The sequence below is a fragment of the Oncorhynchus tshawytscha genome, linkage group LG05 (assembly GCF_018296145.1).
Source record: "Oncorhynchus tshawytscha isolate Ot180627B linkage group LG05, Otsh_v2.0, whole genome shotgun sequence".
NCBI classification, from domain to species: Eukaryota; Metazoa; Chordata; class Actinopteri; order Salmoniformes; family Salmonidae; genus Oncorhynchus; species Oncorhynchus tshawytscha.
In genome coordinates this window covers 86,672,584-86,696,763 of record NC_056433.1, presented here as the reverse complement: position 1 = coordinate 86,696,763, position 24,180 = coordinate 86,672,584, and the positions used below count along the sequence as shown (strand labels likewise).

Genomic DNA, 24,180 nt, shown 5'->3' with positions numbered 1-24,180 from the left:
CGTCATGCAGCGAGACACATCTCCTTCACATAGAGTTGATCAGGCTGTTGTTTGTGGCCTGTGGAATGTTGTTCCACTCCTCTTCAATGGCTGTGTGAAATTGCTGGATATTGGTGGGAACTGGAACACACTGTTGTACACGTTGAGCCAGAGCATCCCAAACATGCTCAAAGAGTGACATGTCTGGTGAGTATGCAGGCCATGGAAGAACTGGGACATTTTCAGCTTCCAGGAATTGTGTACAGATCCTTGAGACATGGGGCTGTGTATTATCATACTGAAACATGAGGTGATGGTGGTGGATGAATGGCAGGACAATGAGCCTCAGGATCTCGTCACGGTATCTCGGCATTCAAATTGCCATCGATAAAATGCAATTGTGTTCGTTGTCCGTAGCTTATGCCGGCCCATACCATAACCCCACCTCCACCATGAGGGGTTTTCTAACGTCAGTGTTGTGAACAGAGTGCACTGTTCACAACACTGACGTTAGCAAACCACTCACCCACACAACGCCATAAACATGGTCTGCGGTTGTGAGGCCAGTACTGTCAAATTCTCTAAAATGTCACTGTAGGCGGCTTATGGTAGAGAAATGAACATTCAATTATCCGGCAATAGTTCTGGTGGACATTCCTGCAGTCGGAATGCCAATTGCACGCTCCCTCAAAACTTGAGACATCTGTGGCATTGTATTGTGTGACAAAACTGCACATTGTAGAGTGGCCTTTTATTGTCCCCAGCACAAGATGCACCTGTGTAATGATCATGCTGATTAATCAGCTTCTTGATATGCCACACCTGTCAGGTGGATGGAGTATCTTGGCAAAGAATAAATATTTACTAACAGAGATGTCAACACAATTTGTGCCCAACATTTGAGAAATACGCTTTTTGTGCGTATGGAAAACCTCTGACAGCTTTTATTTTCAGCTCATGAAACATGGGACCAACACTTTACATGTAGCAATTATATTTTTGTTCAGTGTTATTCAAAACTGTAACTAGGCCACTCAGGAACATTCAATGTCATCATGGTAAGCAACTCCAGTGTATATTTTCCCTTCTGTTTTAAGTTCTTGTCCTGCTGAAAGGTGAATTTGTCTGTTGGAAAGCAGACTGAACCAGGTTTTCCGCTAGGATTTTGCCTGTGCTTAGCTCTATTCTGTTTCTTTTTATCCTAAAAAAACTGCCTAGTCCTTGTCGATGACAAGCACACCCATCACATGATGCAGCAACCACCATGTTTGAACATACGAAGAGTAGTACTCAGTGATGTGTTGTGGTAGATTTGCTCCAAACATAATGCTTTGTATTCAGGACATAAAGTGAATTTCTTTGCCACATTTTTCGCAGTGTTTCTTTAGTGTCTTGTTGCTGTCACGTCCGTCGTTGAAATGAGTGGCGTGAGTACAGTTCCACATATTTATTGAGGTGAAACTTCAAACAACAAATAAATAAACCAACGTGCAGTTCGTATCGCACATAGGCACTAAACACAAATAATATCGCACAACGCAGGTGGGAATAGGACCACTCTAAGTATGATCCCCAAATAGAGGCAACGACCATTAGCTGCCTCCAATTGGAAAACAGTACTTACACCTACATAGAAAATAAAAACTAGAAAACCCCCTAGTCACGAACCCCGAGGGCTCTCTATGGTCAAGGCGTGACAGTTGCAAACAGGATGAAATATTTGGAATATTTATATTCTGTACTGGCTTCCTTCTTTTCACTCAGTCATTTAGGTTAGTATTGTGGAGTAACTACAATGCTGTTGATCCATCCTCAGTTCTCTCCTATCACAGCCATTCAACTCTGAAACTGTTTTAAAGTCACCATTGGCCTCATGGTGAAATCGCCATTGGCCTCATGGTGAAATCGCCATTGGCCTCATGGTGAAATCGCCATTGGCCTCATGGTGAAATCCCTGAGCAGTTTCCTTCCTCTCCGGCAACTGAGTTAGGAAGGATGCCTGTACCTTTGTAGTGACTGGGTGTATTGATGCACCATCCAGAATGTAATTAATAACTTCACCTTGCTCAAAGGGATACTCAGTGTCTGCTTTTCTTTCTTCATTTTTACCAATCGGTGCCCTTCTTTGGGAGACATTGGAAAACCTCCCTGGTCTTTGTGGTTGAAATCCACTACACGATTGAGGGACCTTACAGATAATTGTATGTGTGGGGTACAGAGATGAGGTAGTCATTCAAAACTCATGTTAAACACTATTATTGCAGACAGAGTCCCTGCAACTTATTATGTGACTTGTTAACCATTTCTACTCCTGAACTTATTTAGGCTCCTTGACATAACAAAGCGGTTGGATACTTATTGACTGAGGACATTTCAGGCCCTATTTTTAGGATAATACTTGTCACACCCTGACCTTAGAGAGCCTTTTTATTTCTCTGTTTGGTTAGGTCAGGGTGTGATTTGGGGTGGGCATTCTATGTTATCTGTTTCTTTGTTTTTGGCCGGGTATGGTTCCCAATCAGAGGCAGCTGTCTATCGTTGTCTCAGATTGGGGATCATACTTAGGCAGCCATTTTTCTCACCTTCAGTTGTGGGATCTTGTTTTTGTGTGTTGCATGTGCTGCACTCCGAAGCTTTATGTTCGTTGTGTTGTTTATTGTTTTTTTTTGTGGAACATTTAATAAAGAAAATGTACGCCTACCGCGCTGCACCTTGGTCCGGTCATTCTACCACGAACAAGGAGCGTAACAATACTACAATATAACAAGGATATATAACAAGGATATACACTATAACAAGGAGAGATGGCCAGTCCTATAGGAGATACTACTACACTATAACAAGGAGAGATGGCCAGTCCTATATGGGATATAACAAGGAGAGATGGCCAGTCCTATATGAGATACTACACTATAACAAGGAGAGATGGCCAGTCCTATATGGGATACTACACTATAACAAGGAGAGATGGCCAGTCCTATATGAGATACTACACTATAACAAGGAGAGATGGCCAGTCCTATAGGAGATACTACACTATAACAAGGAGAGATGGCCAGTCCTATAGGAGATACTACACTATAACAAGGAGAGATGGCCAGTCCTATAGGAGATACTACACTATAACAAGGAGAGATGGCCAGTCCTATATGAGATATACTACACTATAACAAGGAGAGATGGCCAGTCCTATAGGAGATACTACACTATAACAAGGAGAGATGGCCAGTCCTATATGAGATACTACACTATAACAAGGAGAGATGGCCAGTCCTATAGGAGATACTACACTATAACAAGGAGAGATGGCCAGTCCTATATGAGATACTACACTATAACAAGGAGAGATGGCCAGTCCTATATGAGATACTACACTATAACAAGGAGAGATGGCCAGTCCTATATGAGATACTACACTATAACAAGGAGAGATGGCCAGTCCTATAGGAGATACTACACTATAACAAGGAGAGATGGCCAGTCCTATATGAGATACTACACTATAACAAGGAGAGATGGCCAGTCCTATAGGATATACTACACTATAACAAGGAGAGATGGCCAGTCCTATAGGAGATACTACACTATAACAAGGAGAGATGGCCAGTCCTATATGAGATACTACACTATAACAAGGAGAGATGGCCAGTCCTATAGGAGATACTACACTATAACAAGGAGAGATGGCCAGTCCTATAGGAGATACTACACTATAACAAGGAGAGATGGCCAGTCCTATATGAGATACTACACTATAACAAGGAGAGATGGCCAGTCCTATAGGAGATACTACACTATAACAAGGAGAGATGGCCAGTCCTATAGGAGATACTACACTATAACAAGGAGAGATGGCCAGTCCTATAGGAGATACTACACTATAACAAGGAGAGATGGCCAGTCCTATAGGAGATACTACACTATAACAAGGAGAGATGGCCAGTCCTATAGGAGATACTACTACACTATAACAAGGAGAGATGGCCAGTCCTATAGGAGATACTACACTATAACAAGGAGAGATGGCCAGTCCTATAGGAGATACTACTACACTATAACAAGGAGAGATGGCCAGTCCTATAGGAGATACTACACTATAACAAGGAGAGATGGCCAGTCCTATATGAGATACTACACTATAACAAGGAGAGATGGCCAGTCCTATAGGAGATACTACACTATAACAAGGAGAGATGGCCAGTCCTATATGAGATACTACACTATAACAAGGAGAGATGGCCAGTCCTATAGGAGATACTACACTATAACAAGGAGAGATGGCCAGTCCTATAGGAGATACTACACTATAACAAGGAGAGATGGCCAGTCCTATATGAGATACTACTACACTATAACAAGGAGAGATGGCCAGTCCTATAGGAGATACTACACTATAACAAGGAGAGATGGCCAGTCCTATAGGAGATACTACACTATAACAAGGAGAGATGGCCAGTCCTATAGGAGATACTACACTATAACAAGGAGAGATGGCCAGTCCTATATGAGATACTACTACACTATAACAAGGAGAGATGGCCAGTCCTATATGAGATACTACTACACTATAACAAGGAGAGATGGCCAGTCCTATATGAGATACTACACTATAACAAGGAGAGATGGCCAGTCCTATATGGGATATAACAAGGAGAGATGGCCAGTCCTATAGGAGATACTACACTATAACAAGGAGAGATGGCCAGTCCTATATGAGATACTACTACACTATAACAAGGAGAGATGGCCAGTCCTATATGAGATACTACACTATAACAAGGAGAGATAGCCAGTCCTATATGAGATACTACACTATAACAAGGAGAGATGGCCAGTCCTATAGGAGATACTACACTATAACAAGGAGAGATGGCCAGTCCTATAGGAGATACTACACTATAACAAGGAGAGATGGCCAGTCCTATAGGAGATACTACACTATAACAAGGAGAGATGGCCAGTCCTATATGAGATACTACACTATAACAAGGAGAGATGGCCAGTCCTATAGGAGATACTACACTATAACAAGGAGAGATGGCCAGTCCTATATGAGATACTACACTATAACAAGGAGAGATGGCCAGTCCTATATGAGATACTACACTATAACAAGGAGAGATGGCCAGTCCTATAGGAGATACTACACTATAACAAGGAGAGATGGCCAGTCCTATAGGAGATACTACTACACTATAACAAGGAGAGATGGCCAGTCCTATATGAGATACTACACTATAACAAGGAGAGATGGCCAGTCCTATAGGAGATACTACACTATAACAAGGAGAGATGGCCAGTCCTATAGGAGATACTACTACACTATAACAAGGAGAGATGGCCAGTCCTATATGAGATACTACACTATAACAAGGAGAGATGGCCAGTCCTATAGGAGATACTACTACACTATAACAAGGAGAGATGGCCAGTCCTATAGGAGATACTACACTATAACAAGGAGAGATGGCCAGTCCTATATGAGATACTACACTATAACAAGGAGAGATGGCCAGTCCTATAGGAGATACTACACTATAACAAGGAGAGATGGCCAGTCCTATATGAGATACTACACTATAACAAGGAGAGATGGCCAGTCCTATAGGAGATACTACACTATAACAAGGAGAGATGGCCAGTCCTATAGGAGATACTACACTATAACAAGGAGAGATGGCCAGTCCTATAGGATATACTACACTATAACAAGGAGAGATGGCCAGTCCTATAGGAGATACTACACTATAACAAGGAGAGATGGCCAGTCCTATATGAGATACTACACTATAACAAGGAGAGATGGCCAGTCCTATATGGGAGATACTACACTATAACAAGGAGAGATGGCCAGTCCTATATGAGATACTACACTATAACAAGGAGAGATGGCCAGTCCTATAGGAGATACTACACTATAACAAGGAGAGATGGCCAGTCCTATAGGAGATACTACACTATAACAAGGAGAGATGGCCAGTCCTATAGGAGATACTACACTATAACAAGGAGAGATGGCCAGTCCTATAGGAGATACTACACTATAACAAGGAGAGATGGCCAGTCCTATAGGAGATACTACACTATAACAAGGAGAGATGGCCAGTCCTATAGGAGATACTACACTATAACAAGGAGAGATGGCCAGTCCTATAGGAGATACTACTACACTATAACAAGGAGAGATGGCCAGTCCTATAGGAGATACTACACTATAACAAGGAGAGATGGCCAGTCCTATAGGAGATACTACACTATAACAAGGAGAGATGGCCAGTCCTATAGGAGATACTACACTATAACAAGGAGAGATGGCCAGTCCTATAGGAGATACTACTACACTATAACAAGGAGAGATGGCCAGTCCTATAGGAGATACTACACTATAACAAGGAGAGATGGCCAGTCCTATAGGAGATACTACACTATAACAAGGAGAGATGGCCAGTCCTATAGGAGATGGCCAGTCCTATAGGAGATACTTACACTATAACAAGGAGAGATGGCCAGTCCTATAGGAGATACTACACTATAACAAGGAGAGATGGCCAGTCCTATAGGAGATACTACACTATAACAAGGAGAGATGGCCAGTCCTATATGAGATACTACTACACTATAACAAGGAGAGATGGCCAGTCCTATATGAGATACTACTACACTATAACAAGGAGAGATGGCCAGTCCTATATGAGATACTACACTATAACAAGGAGAGATGGCCAGTCCTATATGAGATACTACACTATAACAAGGAGAGATGGCCAGTCCTATAGGAGATACTACACTATAACAAGGAGAGATGGCCAGTCCTATATGAGATACTACACTATAACAAGGAGAGATGGCCAGTCCTATATGAGATACTACACTATAACAAGGAGAGATGGCCAGTCCTATAGGAGATACTACACTATAACAAGGAGAGATGGCCAGTCCTATAGGAGATACTACACTATAACAAGGAGAGATGGCCAGTCCTATAGGAGATATACTACACTATAACAAGGAGAGATGGCCAGTCCTATAGGAGATACTACACTATAACAAGGAGAGATGGCCAGTCCTATATGAGATACTACACTATAACAAGGAGAGATGGCCAGTCCTATAGGAGATACTACACTATAACAAGGAGAGATGGCCAGTCCTATAGGAGATACTACACTATAACAAGGAGAGATGGCCAGTCCTATATGAGATACTACACTATAACAAGGAGAGATGGCCAGTCCTATAGGAGATACTACACTATAACAAGGAGAGATGGCCAGTCCTATATGAGATACTACACTATAACAAGGAGAGATGGCCAGTCCTATAGGAGATACTACACTATAACAAGGAGAGATGGCCAGTCCTATATGAGATACTACTACACTATAACAAGGAGAGATGGCCAGTCCTATAGGAGATACTACACTATAACAAGGAGAGATGGCCAGTCCTATAGGAGATACTACACTATAACAAGGAGAGATGGCCAGTCCTATAGGAGATACTACTACACTATAACAAGGAGAGATGGCCAGTCCTATAGGAGATACTACACTATAACAAGGAGAGATGGCCAGTCCTATAGGAGATACTACACTATAACAAGGAGAGATGGCCAGTCCTAGGAGATACTACTACACTATAACAAGGAGAGATGGCCAGTCCTATATGAGATATACTACACTATAACAAGGAGAGATGGCCAGTCCTATATGAGATATACTACACTATAACAAGGAGAGATGGCCAGTCCTATATGGGATACTACACTATAACAAGGAGAGATGGCCAGTCCTATAGGAGATACTACACTATAACAAGGAGAGATGGCCAGTCCTATATGGAGATACTACACTATAACAAGGAGAGATGGCCAGTCCTATATGAGATACTACACTATAACAAGGAGAGATGGCCAGTCCTATAGGAGATACTACACTATAACAAGGAGAGATGGCCAGTCCTATAGGAGATACTACACTATAACAAGGAGAGATGGCCAGTCCTATAGGATATACTACACTATAACAAGGAGAGATGGCCAGTCCTATAGGAGATACTACACTATAACAAGGAGAGATGGCCAGTCCTATATGAGATACTACACTATAACAAGGAGAGATGGCCAGTCCTATAGGAGATACTACACTATAACAAGGAGAGATGGCCAGTCCTATATGAGATACTACACTATAACAAGGAGAGATGGCCAGTCCTATATGAGATACTACACTATAACAAGGAGAGATGGCCAGTCCTATAGGAGATACTACACTATAACAAGGAGAGATGGCCAGTCCTATAGGAGATACTACTACACTATAACAAGGAGAGATGGCCAGTCCTATATGAGATACTACACTATAACAAGGAGAGATGGCCAGTCCTATATGAGATACTACACTATAACAAGGAGAGATGGCCAGTCCTATAGGAGATACTACTACACTATAACAAGGAGAGATGGCCAGTCCTATATGAGATACTACACTATAACAAGGAGAGATGGCCAGTCCTATAGGAGATACTACTACACTATAACAAGGAGAGATGGCCAGTCCTATAGGAGATACTACACTATAACAAGGAGAGATGGCCAGTCCTATAGGAGATACTACACTATAACAAGGAGAGATGGCCAGTCCTATAGGAGATACTACACTATAACAAGGAGAGATGGCCAGTCCTATATGAGATACTACACTATAACAAGGAGAGATGGCCAGTCCTATATGAGATACTACTACACTATAACAAGGAGAGATGGCCAGTCCTATATGAGATACTACACTATAACAAGGAGAGATGGCCAGTCCTATAGGAGATACTACACTATAACAAGGAGAGATGGCCAGTCCTATAGGAGATACTACACTATAACAAGGAGAGATGGCCAGTCCTATAGGAGATACTACACTATAACAAGGAGAGATGGCCAGTCCTATAGGAGATACTACTACACTATAACAAGGAGAGATGGCCAGTCCTATATGAGATACTACACTATAACAAGGAGAGATGGCCAGTCCTATAGGAGACTCTACTACACTATAACAAGGAGAGATGGCCAGTCCTATATGAGATACTACTACACCATAACAAGGAGAGATGGCCAGTCCTATAGGAGATACTACACTATAACAAGGAGAGATGGCCAGTCCTATAGGAGATACTACTACACTATAACAAGGAGAGATGGCCAGTCCTATATGAGATACTACACTATAACAAGGAGAGATGGCCAGTCCTATAGGAGATACTACTACACTATAACAAGGAGAGATGGCCAGTCCTATAGGAGATACTACACCATAACAAGGAGAGATGGCCAGTCCTATATGAGATACTACACTATAACAAGGAGAGATGGCCAGTCCTATAGGAGATACTACACTATAACAAGGAGAGATGGCCAGTCCTATATGAGATACTACACTATAACAAGGAGAGATGGCCAGTCCTATAGGAGATACTACACTATAACAAGGAGAGATGGCCAGTCCTATATGGAGATACTACACTATAACAAGGAGAGATGGCCAGTCCTATATGGGATACTACTACACTATAACAAGGAGAGATGGCCAGTCCTATGAGATACTACTACACTATAACAAGGAGAGATGGCCAGTCCTATATGAGATACTACTACACTATAACAAGGAGAGATGGCCAGTCCTATAGGAGATACTACTACACTATAACAAGGAGAGATGGCCAGTCCTATAGGAGATACTACACTATAACAAGGAGAGATGGCCAGTCCTATATGAGATACTACACTATAACAAGGAGAGATGGCCAGTCCTATATGAGATACTACTACACTATAACAAGGAGAGATGGCCAGTCCTATATGAGATACTACACTATAACAAGGAGAGATGGCCAGTCCTATATGAGATACTACTACACTATAACAAGGAGAGATGGCCAGTCCTATATGAGATACTACACTATAACAAGGAGAGATGGCCAGTCCTATAGGAGATACTACTACACTATAACAAGGAGAGATGGCCAGTCCTATAGGAGATACTACACTATAACAAGGAGAGATGGCCAGTCCTATATGAGATACTACACTATAACAAGGAGAGATGGCCAGTCCTATATGAGATACTACACTATAACAAGGAGAGATGGCCAGTCCTATATGAGGATATACACTATAACAAGGAGAGATGGCCAGTCCTATATGAGATACTACTACACTATAACAAGGAGAGATGGCCAGTCCTATATGAGATACTACTACACTATAACAAGGAGAGATGGCCAGTCCTATAGGAGATACTACACTATAACAAGGAGAGATGGCCAGTCCTATATGAGATACTACTACACTATAACAAGGAGAGATGGCCAGTCCTATATGAGATACTACACTATAACAAGGAGAGATGGCCAGTCCTATATGAGATACTACACTATAACAAGGAGAGATGGCCAGTCCTATATGAGATACTACACTATAACAAGGAGAGATGGCCAGTCCTATATGAGATACTACACTATAACAAGGAGAGATGGCCAGTCCTATATGAGATACTACACTATAACAAGGAGAGATGGCCAGTCCTATATGAGATACTACACTATAACAAGGAGAGATGGCCAGTCCTATATGAGATACTACTACACTATAACAAGGAGAGATGGCCAGTCCTATAGGAGATACTACACTATAACAAGGAGAGATGGCCAGTCCTATAGGAGATACTACACTATAACAAGGAGAGATGGCCAGTCCTATATGAGATACTACACTATAACAAGGAGAGATGGCCAGTCCTATATGAGATACTACACTATAACAAGGAGAGATGGCCAGTCCTATAGGAGATACTACACTATAACAAGGAGAGATGGCCAGTCCTATAGGAGATACTACACTATAACAAGGAGAGATGGCCAGTCCTATATGAGATACTACACTATAACAAGGAGAGATGGCCAGTCCTATATGGGATACTACTACACTATAACAAGGAGAGATGGCCAGTCCTATATGAGATACTACTACACTATAACAAGGAGAGATGGCCAGTCCTATATGAGATACTACTACACTATAACAAGGAGAGATGGCCAGTCCTATAGGAGATATACTACACTATAACAAGGAGAGATGGCCAGTCCTATAGGAGATACTACACTATAACAAGGAGAGATGGCCAGTCCTATATGAGATACTACACTATAACAAGGAGAGATGGCCAGTCCTATATGAGATACTACTACACTATAACAAGGAGAGATGGCCAGTCCTATATGGGATACTACACTATAACAAGGAGAGATGGCCAGTCCTATAGAGATACTACTACACTATAACAAGGAGAGATGGCCAGTCCTATATGAGATACTACACTATAACAAGGAGAGATGGCCAGTCCTATAGGAGATACTACTACACTATAACAAGGAGAGATGGCCAGTCCTATATGAGATACTACACTATAACAAGGAGAGATGGCCAGTCCTATATGGAGATACTACACTATAACAAGGAGAGATGGCCAGTCCTATATGGGATACTACACTATAACAAGGAGAGATGGCCAGTCCTATATGGGATATAACTATAACAAGGAGAGATGGCCAGTCCTATATGAGATACTACTACACTATAACAAGGAGAGATGGCCAGTCCTATATGAGATACTACTACACTATAACAAGGAGAGATGGCCAGTCCTATAGGAGATACTACACTATAACAAGGAGAGATGGCCAGTCCTATATGAGATACTACTACACTATAACAAGGAGAGATGGCCAGTCCTATATGAGATACTACACTATAACAAGGAGAGATGGCCAGTCCTATATGAGATACTACACTATAACAAGGAGAGATGGCCAGTCCTATATGGGATACTACACTATAACAAGGAGAGATGGCCAGTCCTATATGAGATACTACACTATAACAAGGAGAGATGGCCAGTCCTATAGGAGATACTACACTATAACAAGGAGAGATGGCCAGTCCTATATGAGATACTACACTATAACAAGGAGAGACGGCCAGTCCTATAGGAGATACTACTACACTATAACAAGGAGAGATGGCCAGTCCTATATGGAGATACTACACTATAACAAGGAGAGATGGCCAGTCCTATAGGAGATACTACACTATAACAAGGAGAGATGGCCAGTCCTATATGAGATACTACACTATAACAAGGAGAGATGGCCAGTCCTATATGGGATACTACACTATAACAAGGAGAGATGGCCAGTCCTATATGAGATACTACTACACTATAACAAGGAGAGATGGCCAGTCCTATATGAGATACTACTACACTATAACAAGGAGAGATGGCCAGTCCTATATGAGATACTACACTATAACAAGGAGAGATGGCCAGTCCTATATGAGATACTACACTATAACAAGGAGAGATGGCCAGTCCTATATGAGATACTACACTATAACAAGGAGAGATGGCCAGTCCTATATGAGATACTACACTATAACAAGGAGAGATGGCCAGTCCTATATGGGATACTACACTATAACAAGGAGATGGCCAGTCCTATATGAGATACTACACTATAACAAGGAGAGATGGCCAGTCCTATATGAGACATACTACACTATAACAAGGAGAGATGGCCAGTCCTATATGAGACTACTACACTATAACAAGGAGAGATGGCCAGTCCTATAGGAGATACTACACTATAACAAGGAGAGATGGCCAGTCCTATAGGAGATACTACACTATAACAAGGAGAGATGGCCAGTCCTATAGGAGATACTACACTATAACAAGGAGAGATGGCCAGTCCTATAGGAGATACTACACTATAACAAGGAGAGATGGCCAGTCCTATAGGAGATACTACACTATAACAAGGAGAGATGGCCAGTCCTATATGAGATACTACACTATAACAAGGAGAGATGGCCAGTCCTATATGGGATACTACTACACTATAACAAGGAGAGATGGCCAGTCCTATATGAGATACTACTACACTATAACAAGGAGAGATGGCCAGTCCTATAGGAGATACTACACTATAACAAGGAGAGATGGCCAGTCCTATAGGAGATACTACACTATAACAAGGAGAGATGGCCAGTCCTATAGGATATACTACACTATAACAAGGAGAGATGGCCAGTCCTATAGGAGATACTACACTATAACAAGGAGAGATGGCCAGTCCTATATGAGATACTACACTATAACAAGGAGAGATGGCCAGTCCTATAGGAGATACTACTACACTATAACAAGGAGAGATGGCCAGTCCTATATGAGAGATACTACACTATAACAAGGAGAGATGGCCAGTCCTATAGGAGATACTACACTATAACAAGGAGAGATGGCCAGTCCTATAGGAGATACTACACTATAACAAGGAGAGATGGCCAGTCCTATATGAGATACTACACTATAACAAGGAGAGATGGCCAGTCCTATAGGAGATACTACTACACTATAACAAGGAGAGATGGCCAGTCCTATATGGGATATACTACACTATAACAAGGAGAGATGGCCAGTCCTATAGGAGATACTACACTATAACAAGGAGAGATGGCCAGTCCTATAGGAGATACTACTACACTATAACAAGGAGAGATGGCCAGTCCTATAGGAGATACTACACTATAACAAGGAGAGATGGCCAGTCCTATAGGAGATACTACTACACTATAACAAGGAGAGATGGCCAGTCCTATAGGAGATACTACACTATAACAAGGAGAGATGGCCAGTCCTATATGAGATACTACACTATAACAAGGAGAGATGGCCAGTCCTATAGGAGATACTACACTATAACAAGGAGAGATGGCCAGTCCTATAGGAGATACTACTACACTATAACAAGGAGAGATGGCCAGTCCTATATGAGATACTACACTATAACAAGGAGAGATGGCCAGTCCTATATGAGATACTACACTATAACAAGGAGAGATGGCCAGTCCTATATGAGATACTACTACACTATAACAAGGAGAGATGGCCAGTCCTATATGAGATACTACTACACTATAACAAGGAGAGATGGCCAGTCCTATAGGAGATACTACACTATAACAAGGAGAGATGGCCAGTCCTATATGAGATATACTACACTATAACAAGGAGAGATGGCCAGTCCTATATGAGATACTACACTATAACAAGGAGAGATGGCCAGTCCTATATGAGATACTACACTATAACAAGGAGAGATGGCCAGTCCTATATGAGATACTACACTATAACAAGGAGAGATGGCCAGTCCTATATGAGATACTACACTATAACAAGGAGAGATGGCCAGTCCTATATGAGATACTACACTATAACAAGGAGAGATGGCCAGTCCTATATGAGATACTACACTATAACAAGGAGAGATGGCCAGTCCTATATGAGATACTACTACACTATAACAAGGAGAGATGGCCAGTCCTATATGGAGATACTACACTATAACAAGGAGAGATGGCCAGTCCTATAGGAGATACTACACTATAACAAGGAGAGATGGCCAGTCCTATATGAGATACTACACTATAACAAGGAGAGATGGCCAGTCCTATATGGAGATACTACACTATAACAAGGAGAGATGGCCAGTCCTATATGGGATACTACTACACTATAACAAGGAGAGATGGCCAGTCCTATATGAGATACTACTACACTATAACAAGGAGAGATGGCCAGTCCTATATGAGATACTACACTATAACAAGGAGAGATGGCCAGTCCTATATGAGATACTACACTATAACAAGGAGAGATGGCCAGTCCTATATGGGATACTACACTATAACAAGGAGAGATGGCCAGTCCTATATGAGATACTACACTATAACAAGGAGAGATGGCCAGTCCTATATGAGATACTTCACTATAACAAGGAGAGATGGCCAGTCCTATATGAGATACTACACTATAACAAGGAGAGATGGCCAGTCCTATATGAGAGACTACTACACTATAACAAGGAGAGATGGCCAGTCCTATAGGAGATGGCCAGTCCTATATGAGATACTACACTATAACAAGGAGAGATGGCCAGTCCTATATGAGATACTACACTATAACAAGGAGAGATGGCCAGTCCTATATGGATATACTACACTATAACAAGGAGAGATGGCCAGTCCTATATGAGATACTACACTATAACAAGGAGAGATGGCCAGTCCTATATGAGATACTACACTATAACAAGGAGAGATGGCCAGTCCTATAGGAGATACTACACTATAACAAGGAGAGATGGCCAGTCCTATAGGAGATACTACACTATAACAAGGAGAGATGGCCAGTCCTATAGGAGATACTACTACACTATAACAAGGAGAGATGGCCAGTCCTATATGAGATACTACACTATAACAAGGAGAGATGGCCAGTCCTATAGGAGATACTACTACACTATAACAAGGAGAGATGGCCAGTCCTATATGAGATACTACACTATAACAAGGAGAGATGGCCAGTCCTATAGGAGATACTACTACACCATAACAAGGAGAGATGGCCAGTCCTATAGGAGATACTACACTATAACAAGGAGAGATGGCCAGTCCTATAGGAGATACTACACTATAACAAGGAGAGATGGCCAGTCCTATATGAGATACTACACTATAACAAGGAGAGATGGCCAGTCCTATATGAGATACTACTACACTATAACAAGGAGAGATGGCCAGTCCTATAGGAGATACTACACTATAACAAGGAGAGATGGCCAGTCCTATATGAGATACTACACTATAACAAGGAGAGATGGCCAGTCCTATAGGAGATACTACACTATAACAAGGAGAGATGGCCAGTCCTATATGAGATACTACACTATAACAAGGAGAGATGGCAAGTCCTATAGGAGATACTACACTATAACAAGGAGAGATGGCCAGTCCTATATGGGATACTACACTATAACAAGGAGAGATGGCCAGTCCTATATGGGATACTACTACACTATAACAAGGAGAGATGGCCAGTCCTATATGAGATACTACTACACTATAACAAGGAGAGATGGCCAGTCCTATATGAGATACTACTACACTATAACAAGGAGAGATGGCCAGTCCTATATGAGATACTACACTATAACAAGGAGAGATGGCCAGTCCTATAGGAGATACTACACTATAACAAGGAGAGATGGCCAGTCCTATAGGAGATACTACACTATAACAAGGAGAGATGGCCAGTCCTATATGAGATACTACACTATAACAAGGAGAGATGGCCAGTCCTATATGAGATACTACACTATAACAAGGAGAGATGGCCAGTCCTATATGAGATACTACTACACTATAACAAGGAGAGATGGCCAGTCCTATAGGAGATACTACTACACTATAACAAGGAGAGATGGCCAGTCCTATATGAGATACTACTACACTATAACAAGGAGAGATGGCCAGTCCTATATGAGATACTACACTATAACAAGGAGAGATGGCCAGTCCTATATGAGATACTTCACTATAACAAGGAGAGATGGCCAGTCCTATATGAGATACTACACTATAACAAGGAGAGATGGCCAGTCCTATATGAGATACTACACTATAACAAGGAGAGATGGCCAGTCCTATATGAGATACTACACTATAACAAGGAGAGATGGCCAGTCCTATATGAGATACTACACTATAACAAGGAGAGATGGCCAGTCCTATATGAGACACTACTACACTATAACAAGGAGAGATGGCCAGTCCTATATGAGACACTACTACACTATAACAAGGAGAGATGGCCAGTCCTATAGGAGATACTACACTATAACAAGGAGAGATGGCCAGTCCTATATGAGATACTACTACACTATAACAAGGAGAGATGGCCAGTCCTATATGAGATACTACACTATAACAAGGAGAGATGGCCAGTCCTATATGGAGATACTACACTATAACAAGGAGAGATGGCCAGTCCTATATGAGATACTACACTATAACAAGGAGAGATGGCCAGTCCTATATGAGATACTACACTATAACAAGGAGAGATGGCCAGTCCTATATGAGATACTACTACACTATAACAAGGAGAGATGGCCAGTCCTATAGGAGATACTACTACACTATAACAAGGAGAGATGGCCAGTCCTATAGGAGATACTACACTATAACAAGGAGAGATGGCCAGTCCTATAGGAGATACTACACTATAACAAGGAGAGATGGCCAGTCCTATATGAGATACTACACTATAACAAGGAGAGATGGCCAGTCCTATATGAGATACTACACTATAACAAGGAGAGATGGCCAGTCCTATATGAAATACTACTACACTATAACAAGGAGAGATGGCCAGTCCTATAGGAGATACTACTACACTATAACAAGGAGAGATGGCCAGTCCTATATGAGATACTACTACACTATAACAAGGAGAGATGGCCAGTCCTATATGGAGATACTACACTATAACAAGGAGAGATGGCCAGTCCTATATGAGATACTACACTATAACAAGGAGAATGGCCAGTCCTATATGAGATACTACACTATAACAAGGAGAGATGGCCAGTCCTATATGAGATACTACACTATAACAAGGAGAGATGGCCAGTCCTATATGAGACACTACTACACTATAACAAGGAGAGATGGCCAGTCCTATATGAGATACTACTACACTATAACAAGGAGAGATGGCCAGTCCTATAGGAGATACTACACTATAACAAGGAGAGATGGCCAGTCCTATAGGAGATACTACTACACTATAACAAGGAGAGATGGCCAGTCCTATATGAGATACTACTACACTATAACAAGGAGAGATGGCCAGTCCTATAAGAGATACTACACTATAACAAGGAGAGATGGCCAGTCCTATATGAGATACTACAGTATAACAAGGAGAGATGGCCAGTCCTATATGAGATACTACACTATAACAAGGAGAGATGGCCAGTCCTATATGAGATACTACACTATAACAAGGAGAGATGGCCAGTCCTATATGAGATACTACACTATAACAAGGAGAGATGGCCAGTCCTATATGGGATACTACTACACTATAACAAGGAGAGATGGCCAGTCCTATAGGAGATACTACACTATAACAAGGAGAGATGGCCAGTCCTATAGGAGATACTACACTATAACAAGGAGAGATGGCCAGTCCTATATGAGATACTACACTATAACAAGGAGAGATGGCCAGTCCTATAGGAGATACTACTACACTATAACAAGGAGAGATGGCCAGTCCTATAGGAGATACTACACTATAACAAGGAGAGATGGCCAGTCCTATATGAGATACTACACTATAACAAGGAGAGATGGCCAGTCCTATAGGAGATACTACACTATAACAAGGAGAGATGGCCAGTCCTATATGAGATACTACACTATAACAAGGAGAGATGGCCAGTCCTATAGGAGATACTACACTATAACAAGGAGAGATGGCCAGTCCTATATGGAGATACTACACTATAACAAGGAGAGATGGCCAGTCCTATATGGGATACTACTACACTATAACAAGGAGAGATGGCCAGTCCTATATGAGATACTACTACACTATAACAAGGAGAGATGGCCAGTCCTATATGAGATACTACTACACTATAACAAGGAGAGATGGCCAGTCCTATAGGAGATACTACTACACTATAACAAGGAGAGATGGCCAGTCCTATAGGAGATACTACACTATAACAAGGAGAGATGGCCAGTCCTATAGGAGATACTACACTATAACAAGGAGAGATGGCCAGTCCTATATGAGATACTACACTATAACAAGGAGAGATGGCCAGTCCTATATGAAATACTACTACACTATAACAAGGAGAGATGGCCAGTCCTATATGAGATACTACTACACTATAACAAGGAGAGATGGCCAGTCCTATAAGAGACACTACTACACTATAACAAGGAGAGATGGCCAGTCCTATATGAGATACTACACTATAACAAGGAGAGATGGCCAGTCCTATATGGGATATAACAAGGAGAGATGGCCAGTCCTATATGGGATACTACACTATAACAAGGAGAGATGGCCAGTCCTATATGAGATACTACACTATAACAAGGAGAGATGGCCAGTCCTATATGAGATACTTCACTATAACAAGGAGAGATGGCCAGTCCTATATGAGATACTACACTATAACAAGGAGAGATGGCCAGTCCTATATGAGATACTACTACACTATAACAAGGAGAGATGGCCAGTCCTATATGAGACACTACTACACTATAACAAGGAGAGATGGCCAGTCCTATAGGAGATACTACTACACTATAACAAGGAGAGATGGCCAGTCCTATATGAGATACTACTACACTATAACAAGGAGAGATGGCCAGTCCTATATGAGATACTACACTATAACAAGGAGAGATGGCCAGTCCTATATGGGATACTACACTATAACAAGGAGAGATGGCCAGTCCTATATGAGATACTACACTATAACAAGGAGAGATGGCCAGTCCTGTATGAGATACTTCACTATAACAAGGAGAGATGGCCAGTCCTATATGAGATACTACTACACTATAACAAGGAGAGATGGCCAGTCCTATAGGAGATACTACTACACTATAACAAGGAGAGATGGCCAGTCCTATAGGAGATACTACACTATAACAAGGAGAGATGGCCAGTCCTATAGGAGATACTACACTATAACAAGGAGAGATGGCCAGTCCTATATGAGATACTTCACTATAACAAGGAGAGATGGCCAGTCCTATATGAGATACTACACTATAACAAGGAGAGATGGCCAGTCCTATATGAAATACTACTACACTATAACAAGGAGAGATGGCCAGTCCTATAGGAGATACTACTACACTATAACAAGGAGAGATGGCCAGTCCTATATGAGATACTACTACACTATAACAAGGAGAGATGGCCAGTCCTATATGGGATACTACACTATAACAAGGAGAGATGGCCAGTCCTATATGAGATACTACACTATAACAAGGAGAGATGGCCAGTCCTATATGAGATACTTCACTATAACAAGGAGAGATGGCCAGTCCTATATGAGATACTACACTATAACAAGGAGAGATGGCCAGTCCTATATGAGACACTACTACACTATAACAAGGAGAGATGGCCAGTCCTATATGAGACACTACTACACTATAACAAGGAGAGATGGCCAGTCCTATAGGAGATACTACACTATAACAAGGAGAGATGGCCAGTCCTATAGGAGATACTACTACACTATAACAAGGAGAGATGGCCAGTCCTATATGAGATACTACTACACTATAACAAGGAGATATGGCCAGTCCTATATGAGATACTACACTATAACAAGGAGAGATGGCCAGTCCTATATGAGATACTACACTATAACAAGGAGAGATGGCCAGTCCTATATGAGATACTACACTATAACAAGGAGAGATGGCCAGTCCTATATGAGATACTACACTATAACAAGGAGAGATGGCCAGTCCTGTATGAGATACTTCACTATAACAAGGAGAGATGGCCAGTCCTATATGAGATACTACACTATAACAAGGAGAGATGGCCAGTCCTATATGAAATACTACTACACTATAACAAGGAGAGATGGCCAGTCCTATAGGAGATACTACTACACTATAACAAGGAGAGATGGCCAGTCCTATATGAGATACTACTACACTATAACAAGGAGAGATGGCCAGTCCTATATGAGATACTACACTATAACAAGGAGAGATGGCCAGTCCTGTATGAGATACTTCACTATAACAAGGAGAGATGGCCAGTCCTATATGGGATACTACACTATAACAAGGAGAGATGGCCAGTCCTATATGAGATACTACACTATAACAAGGAGAGATGGCCAGTCCTATATGAGATACTTCACTATAACAAGGAGAGATGGCCAGTCCTATATGAGATACTACACTATAACAAGGAGAGATGGCCAGTTCTATATGAGACACTACTACACTATAACAAGGAGATGGCCAGTCCTATATGAGACACTACTACACTATAACAAGGAGAGATGGCCAGTCCTATAGGAGATACTACACTATAACAAGGAGAGATGGCCAGTCCTATAGGAGATACTACTACACTATAACAAGGAGAGATGGCCAGTCCTATATGAGATACTACTACACTATAACAAGGAGATATGGCCAGTCCTATATGAGATACTACACTATAACAAGGAGAGATGGCCAGTCCTATATGAGATACTACACTATAACAAGGAGAGATGGCCAGTCCTATATGAGATACTACACTATAACAAGGAGAGATGGCCAGTCCTATATGAGATACTACACTATAACAAGGAGAGATGGCCAGTCCTATAGGAGATACTACACTATAACAAGGAGAGATGGCCAGTCCTATATGAGATACTACTACACTATAACAAGGAGAGATGGCCAGTCCTATAGGAGATACTACACTATAACAAGGAGAGATGGCCAGTCCTATATGAGATACTACACTATAACAAGGAGAGATGGCCAGTCCTATATGAGATACTACACTATAACAAGGAGAGATGGCCAGTCCTATATGGGATACTACACTATAACAAGGAGAGATGGCCAGTCCTATATGAGATACTACACTATAACAAGGAGAGATGGCCAGTCCTATATGGGATACTACACTATAACAAGGAGAGATGGCCAGTCCTATATGGGATACTACACTATAACAAGGAGAGATGGCCAGTCCTATAGGAGATACTACACTATAACAAGGAGAGATGGCCAGTCCTATAGGAGATACTACTTGGCGCTGGTCTCAATAAACACTAACCTGTTTGACGTTGTAGCCTGTCTTCGCGCTCGTCTCAATAAACATGACGCTGAGCTCCTTGGCCCGCTGTTCTCCTTCCTCTATGGTGATCTGCCTGCGAGGGAGAAATATTCGGTTCAGTTATCAAACATACTTATGCCATTAAACGACATAAAGGTGAGCTGGTAAGGAGGTTTTCTACAGTAGAGACTCCCTGGGTTAGGAGGTTTTCTACAGTAGAGACCCACTGGGTAAGGAGGTTTCCTACAGTAGAGACTCCCTGGGTAAGGAGGTTTTCTACAGTAGAGACCCACTGGGTAAGGAGGTTTTCCACAGTAGAGACCCACTGGGTAAGTAGGTTTCCTACAGTAGAGACTCCCTGGGTAAGGAGGTTTCCTACAGTAGAGACCCACTGGGTAAGGAGGTTTCCTACAGTAGATACCCACTGGGTAAGGAGGTTTCCTACAGTAGAGACCCACTGGGTAAGGAGGTTTCCTACAGTAGAGACCCACTGGGTAAGTAGGTTTTCTACAGTAGATACCCACTGGGTAAGGAGGTTTCCTACAGTAGAGACCCACTGGGTAAGGAGGTTTTCCACAGTAGAGACCCACTGGGTAAGGAGTTTTTCCACAGTAGAGACCCACTGGGTAAGTAGGTTTTCTACAGTAGAGACCCACTGGGTAAGTAGGTTTTCTACAGTAGAGACCCACTGGGTAAGGAGGTTTCCTACAGTAGAGACCCACTGGGTAAGGAGGTTTCCTACAGTAGATACCCACTGGGTAAGGAGGTTTCCTACAGTAGAGACCCACTGGGTAAGGAGGTTTCCTACAGTAGATACCCACTGGGTAAGGAGGTTTCCTACAGTAGATACCCACTGGGTAAGGAGGTTTCCTACAGTAGATACCCACTGGGTAAGGAGGTTTCCTACAGTAGAGACCCACTGGGTAAGGAGGTTTCCTACAGTAGATATCCACTGGGTAAGGAGGTTTTCCACAGTAGAGACCCACTGGGTAAGGAGGTTTCCTACAGTAGATATCCACTGGGTAAGGAGGTTTTCCACAGTAGAGACCCACTGGGTAAGGAGCTTTTCCACAGTAGAGACCCACTGGGTAAGGAGCTTTTCCACAGTAGAGACTCCCTGGGTAAGGAGGTTTCCTACAGTAGAGACCCACTGGGTAAGGAGGTTTCCTACAGTAGAGACCCACTAGGTAAGGAGGTTTCCTACAGTAGAGACCCACTGGGTAAGGAGCTTTTCCACAGTAGAGACCCACTGGGTAAGGAGGTTTTCCACAGTAGAGACCCACTGGGTAAGTAGGTTTCCTACAGTAGAGACTCCCTGGGTAAGTAGGTTTCCTACAGTAGATACCCACTGGGTAAGGAGGTTTCCTACAGTAGAGACCCACTGGGTAAGGAGGTTTCCTACAGTAGAGACTCCCTGGGTAAGGAGGTTTCCTACAGTAGAGACCCACTGGGTAAGGAGGTTTCCTACAGTAGAGACCCACTGGGTAAGGAGGTTTCCTACAGTAGAGACCCACTGGGAATGGACGCCAGTATAATGTCTAGTTTTGATTTACATTTTGTTTAAGTTGTCAAATAACTTTAATTCAATTTAAAATGTTTACCACGTCACTGGATTTGGGTTAAAAATTGTGTGATTTTTTTTTATATATATATTTTTTTTTACAAAATTCACAACATTTCTTTACATTGATGACTTTTTATAAATCAAATCAATTTTCCACATTGATTCAATGTCATCACATTGCAGTAGTTGTGTTGAAGTAATATTGATTCAACCAGTTTGTGCCCAATGAGGGAGTAGTGAAGTGTACAGAAACCAACAATCTGCCTCATGACTCATTCCCTCACTGGGCAGTACTGGTGATGAAGCTGATTCATGGTTTTGTGGCCTGACAAAATGAATGAATTATTGTCTATTACTACGACTCTGATGAATTAGTCCTGGGGAAGGGGAGAAAACGGAAAATGCCAGGTGACATAATGTTGGGATCTAAATCTGTTTACAAATGTTGAAAAAAAACGAATATGTAAAGTCGAATCGCAGAAATGCATGAAGTTTGAGGTTGATCTCTTCTTCATGGGCTTTAGGCTAGCTAGCTTGTTTTTTTGGTGAGTTGAAAGTGTTAGCATCAGCAATCCCTCAAAGGGTTCATAATACGATGGTCAAGTGTATCTGGACAGAGACTATAACATCCTGCTGACTAGACCAGACCAGCCCAGACCAGCCTGGTAGCTAATCCAATGGGTACGGAAACCCGCAACCACACAGCTCTCCAGAGGGTAGTGAGGTCTGCCCAACGCATCACCGGGGTCACACCGCCTGCCCTCCAGGACACCTACACCACCTGATGTCACAGGCCAAGAAGACCATCAAGGACAACAACCACCCGAGCCACTGCCTGTT

The 24,180-nt window shown here is 42.1% G+C and overlaps 1 protein-coding gene across 1 annotated transcript in view; it reads right to left on the bottom strand.

Annotated features, from left to right (window-relative positions):
* LOC121846564 (ras-related protein Rab-6B) overlaps nucleotides 1-24,180 on the bottom strand; it is a 205,315-nt gene that overhangs the window by 56,772 nt on the left and 124,363 nt on the right. The window contains exon 6 of the mRNA XM_042322612.1: nucleotides 21,777-21,870. Within this exon, the coding sequence (XP_042178546.1) occupies nucleotides 21,777-21,870 (94 nt within the window). The remainder of the gene's footprint in view (nucleotides 1-21,776; nucleotides 21,871-24,180) is intronic.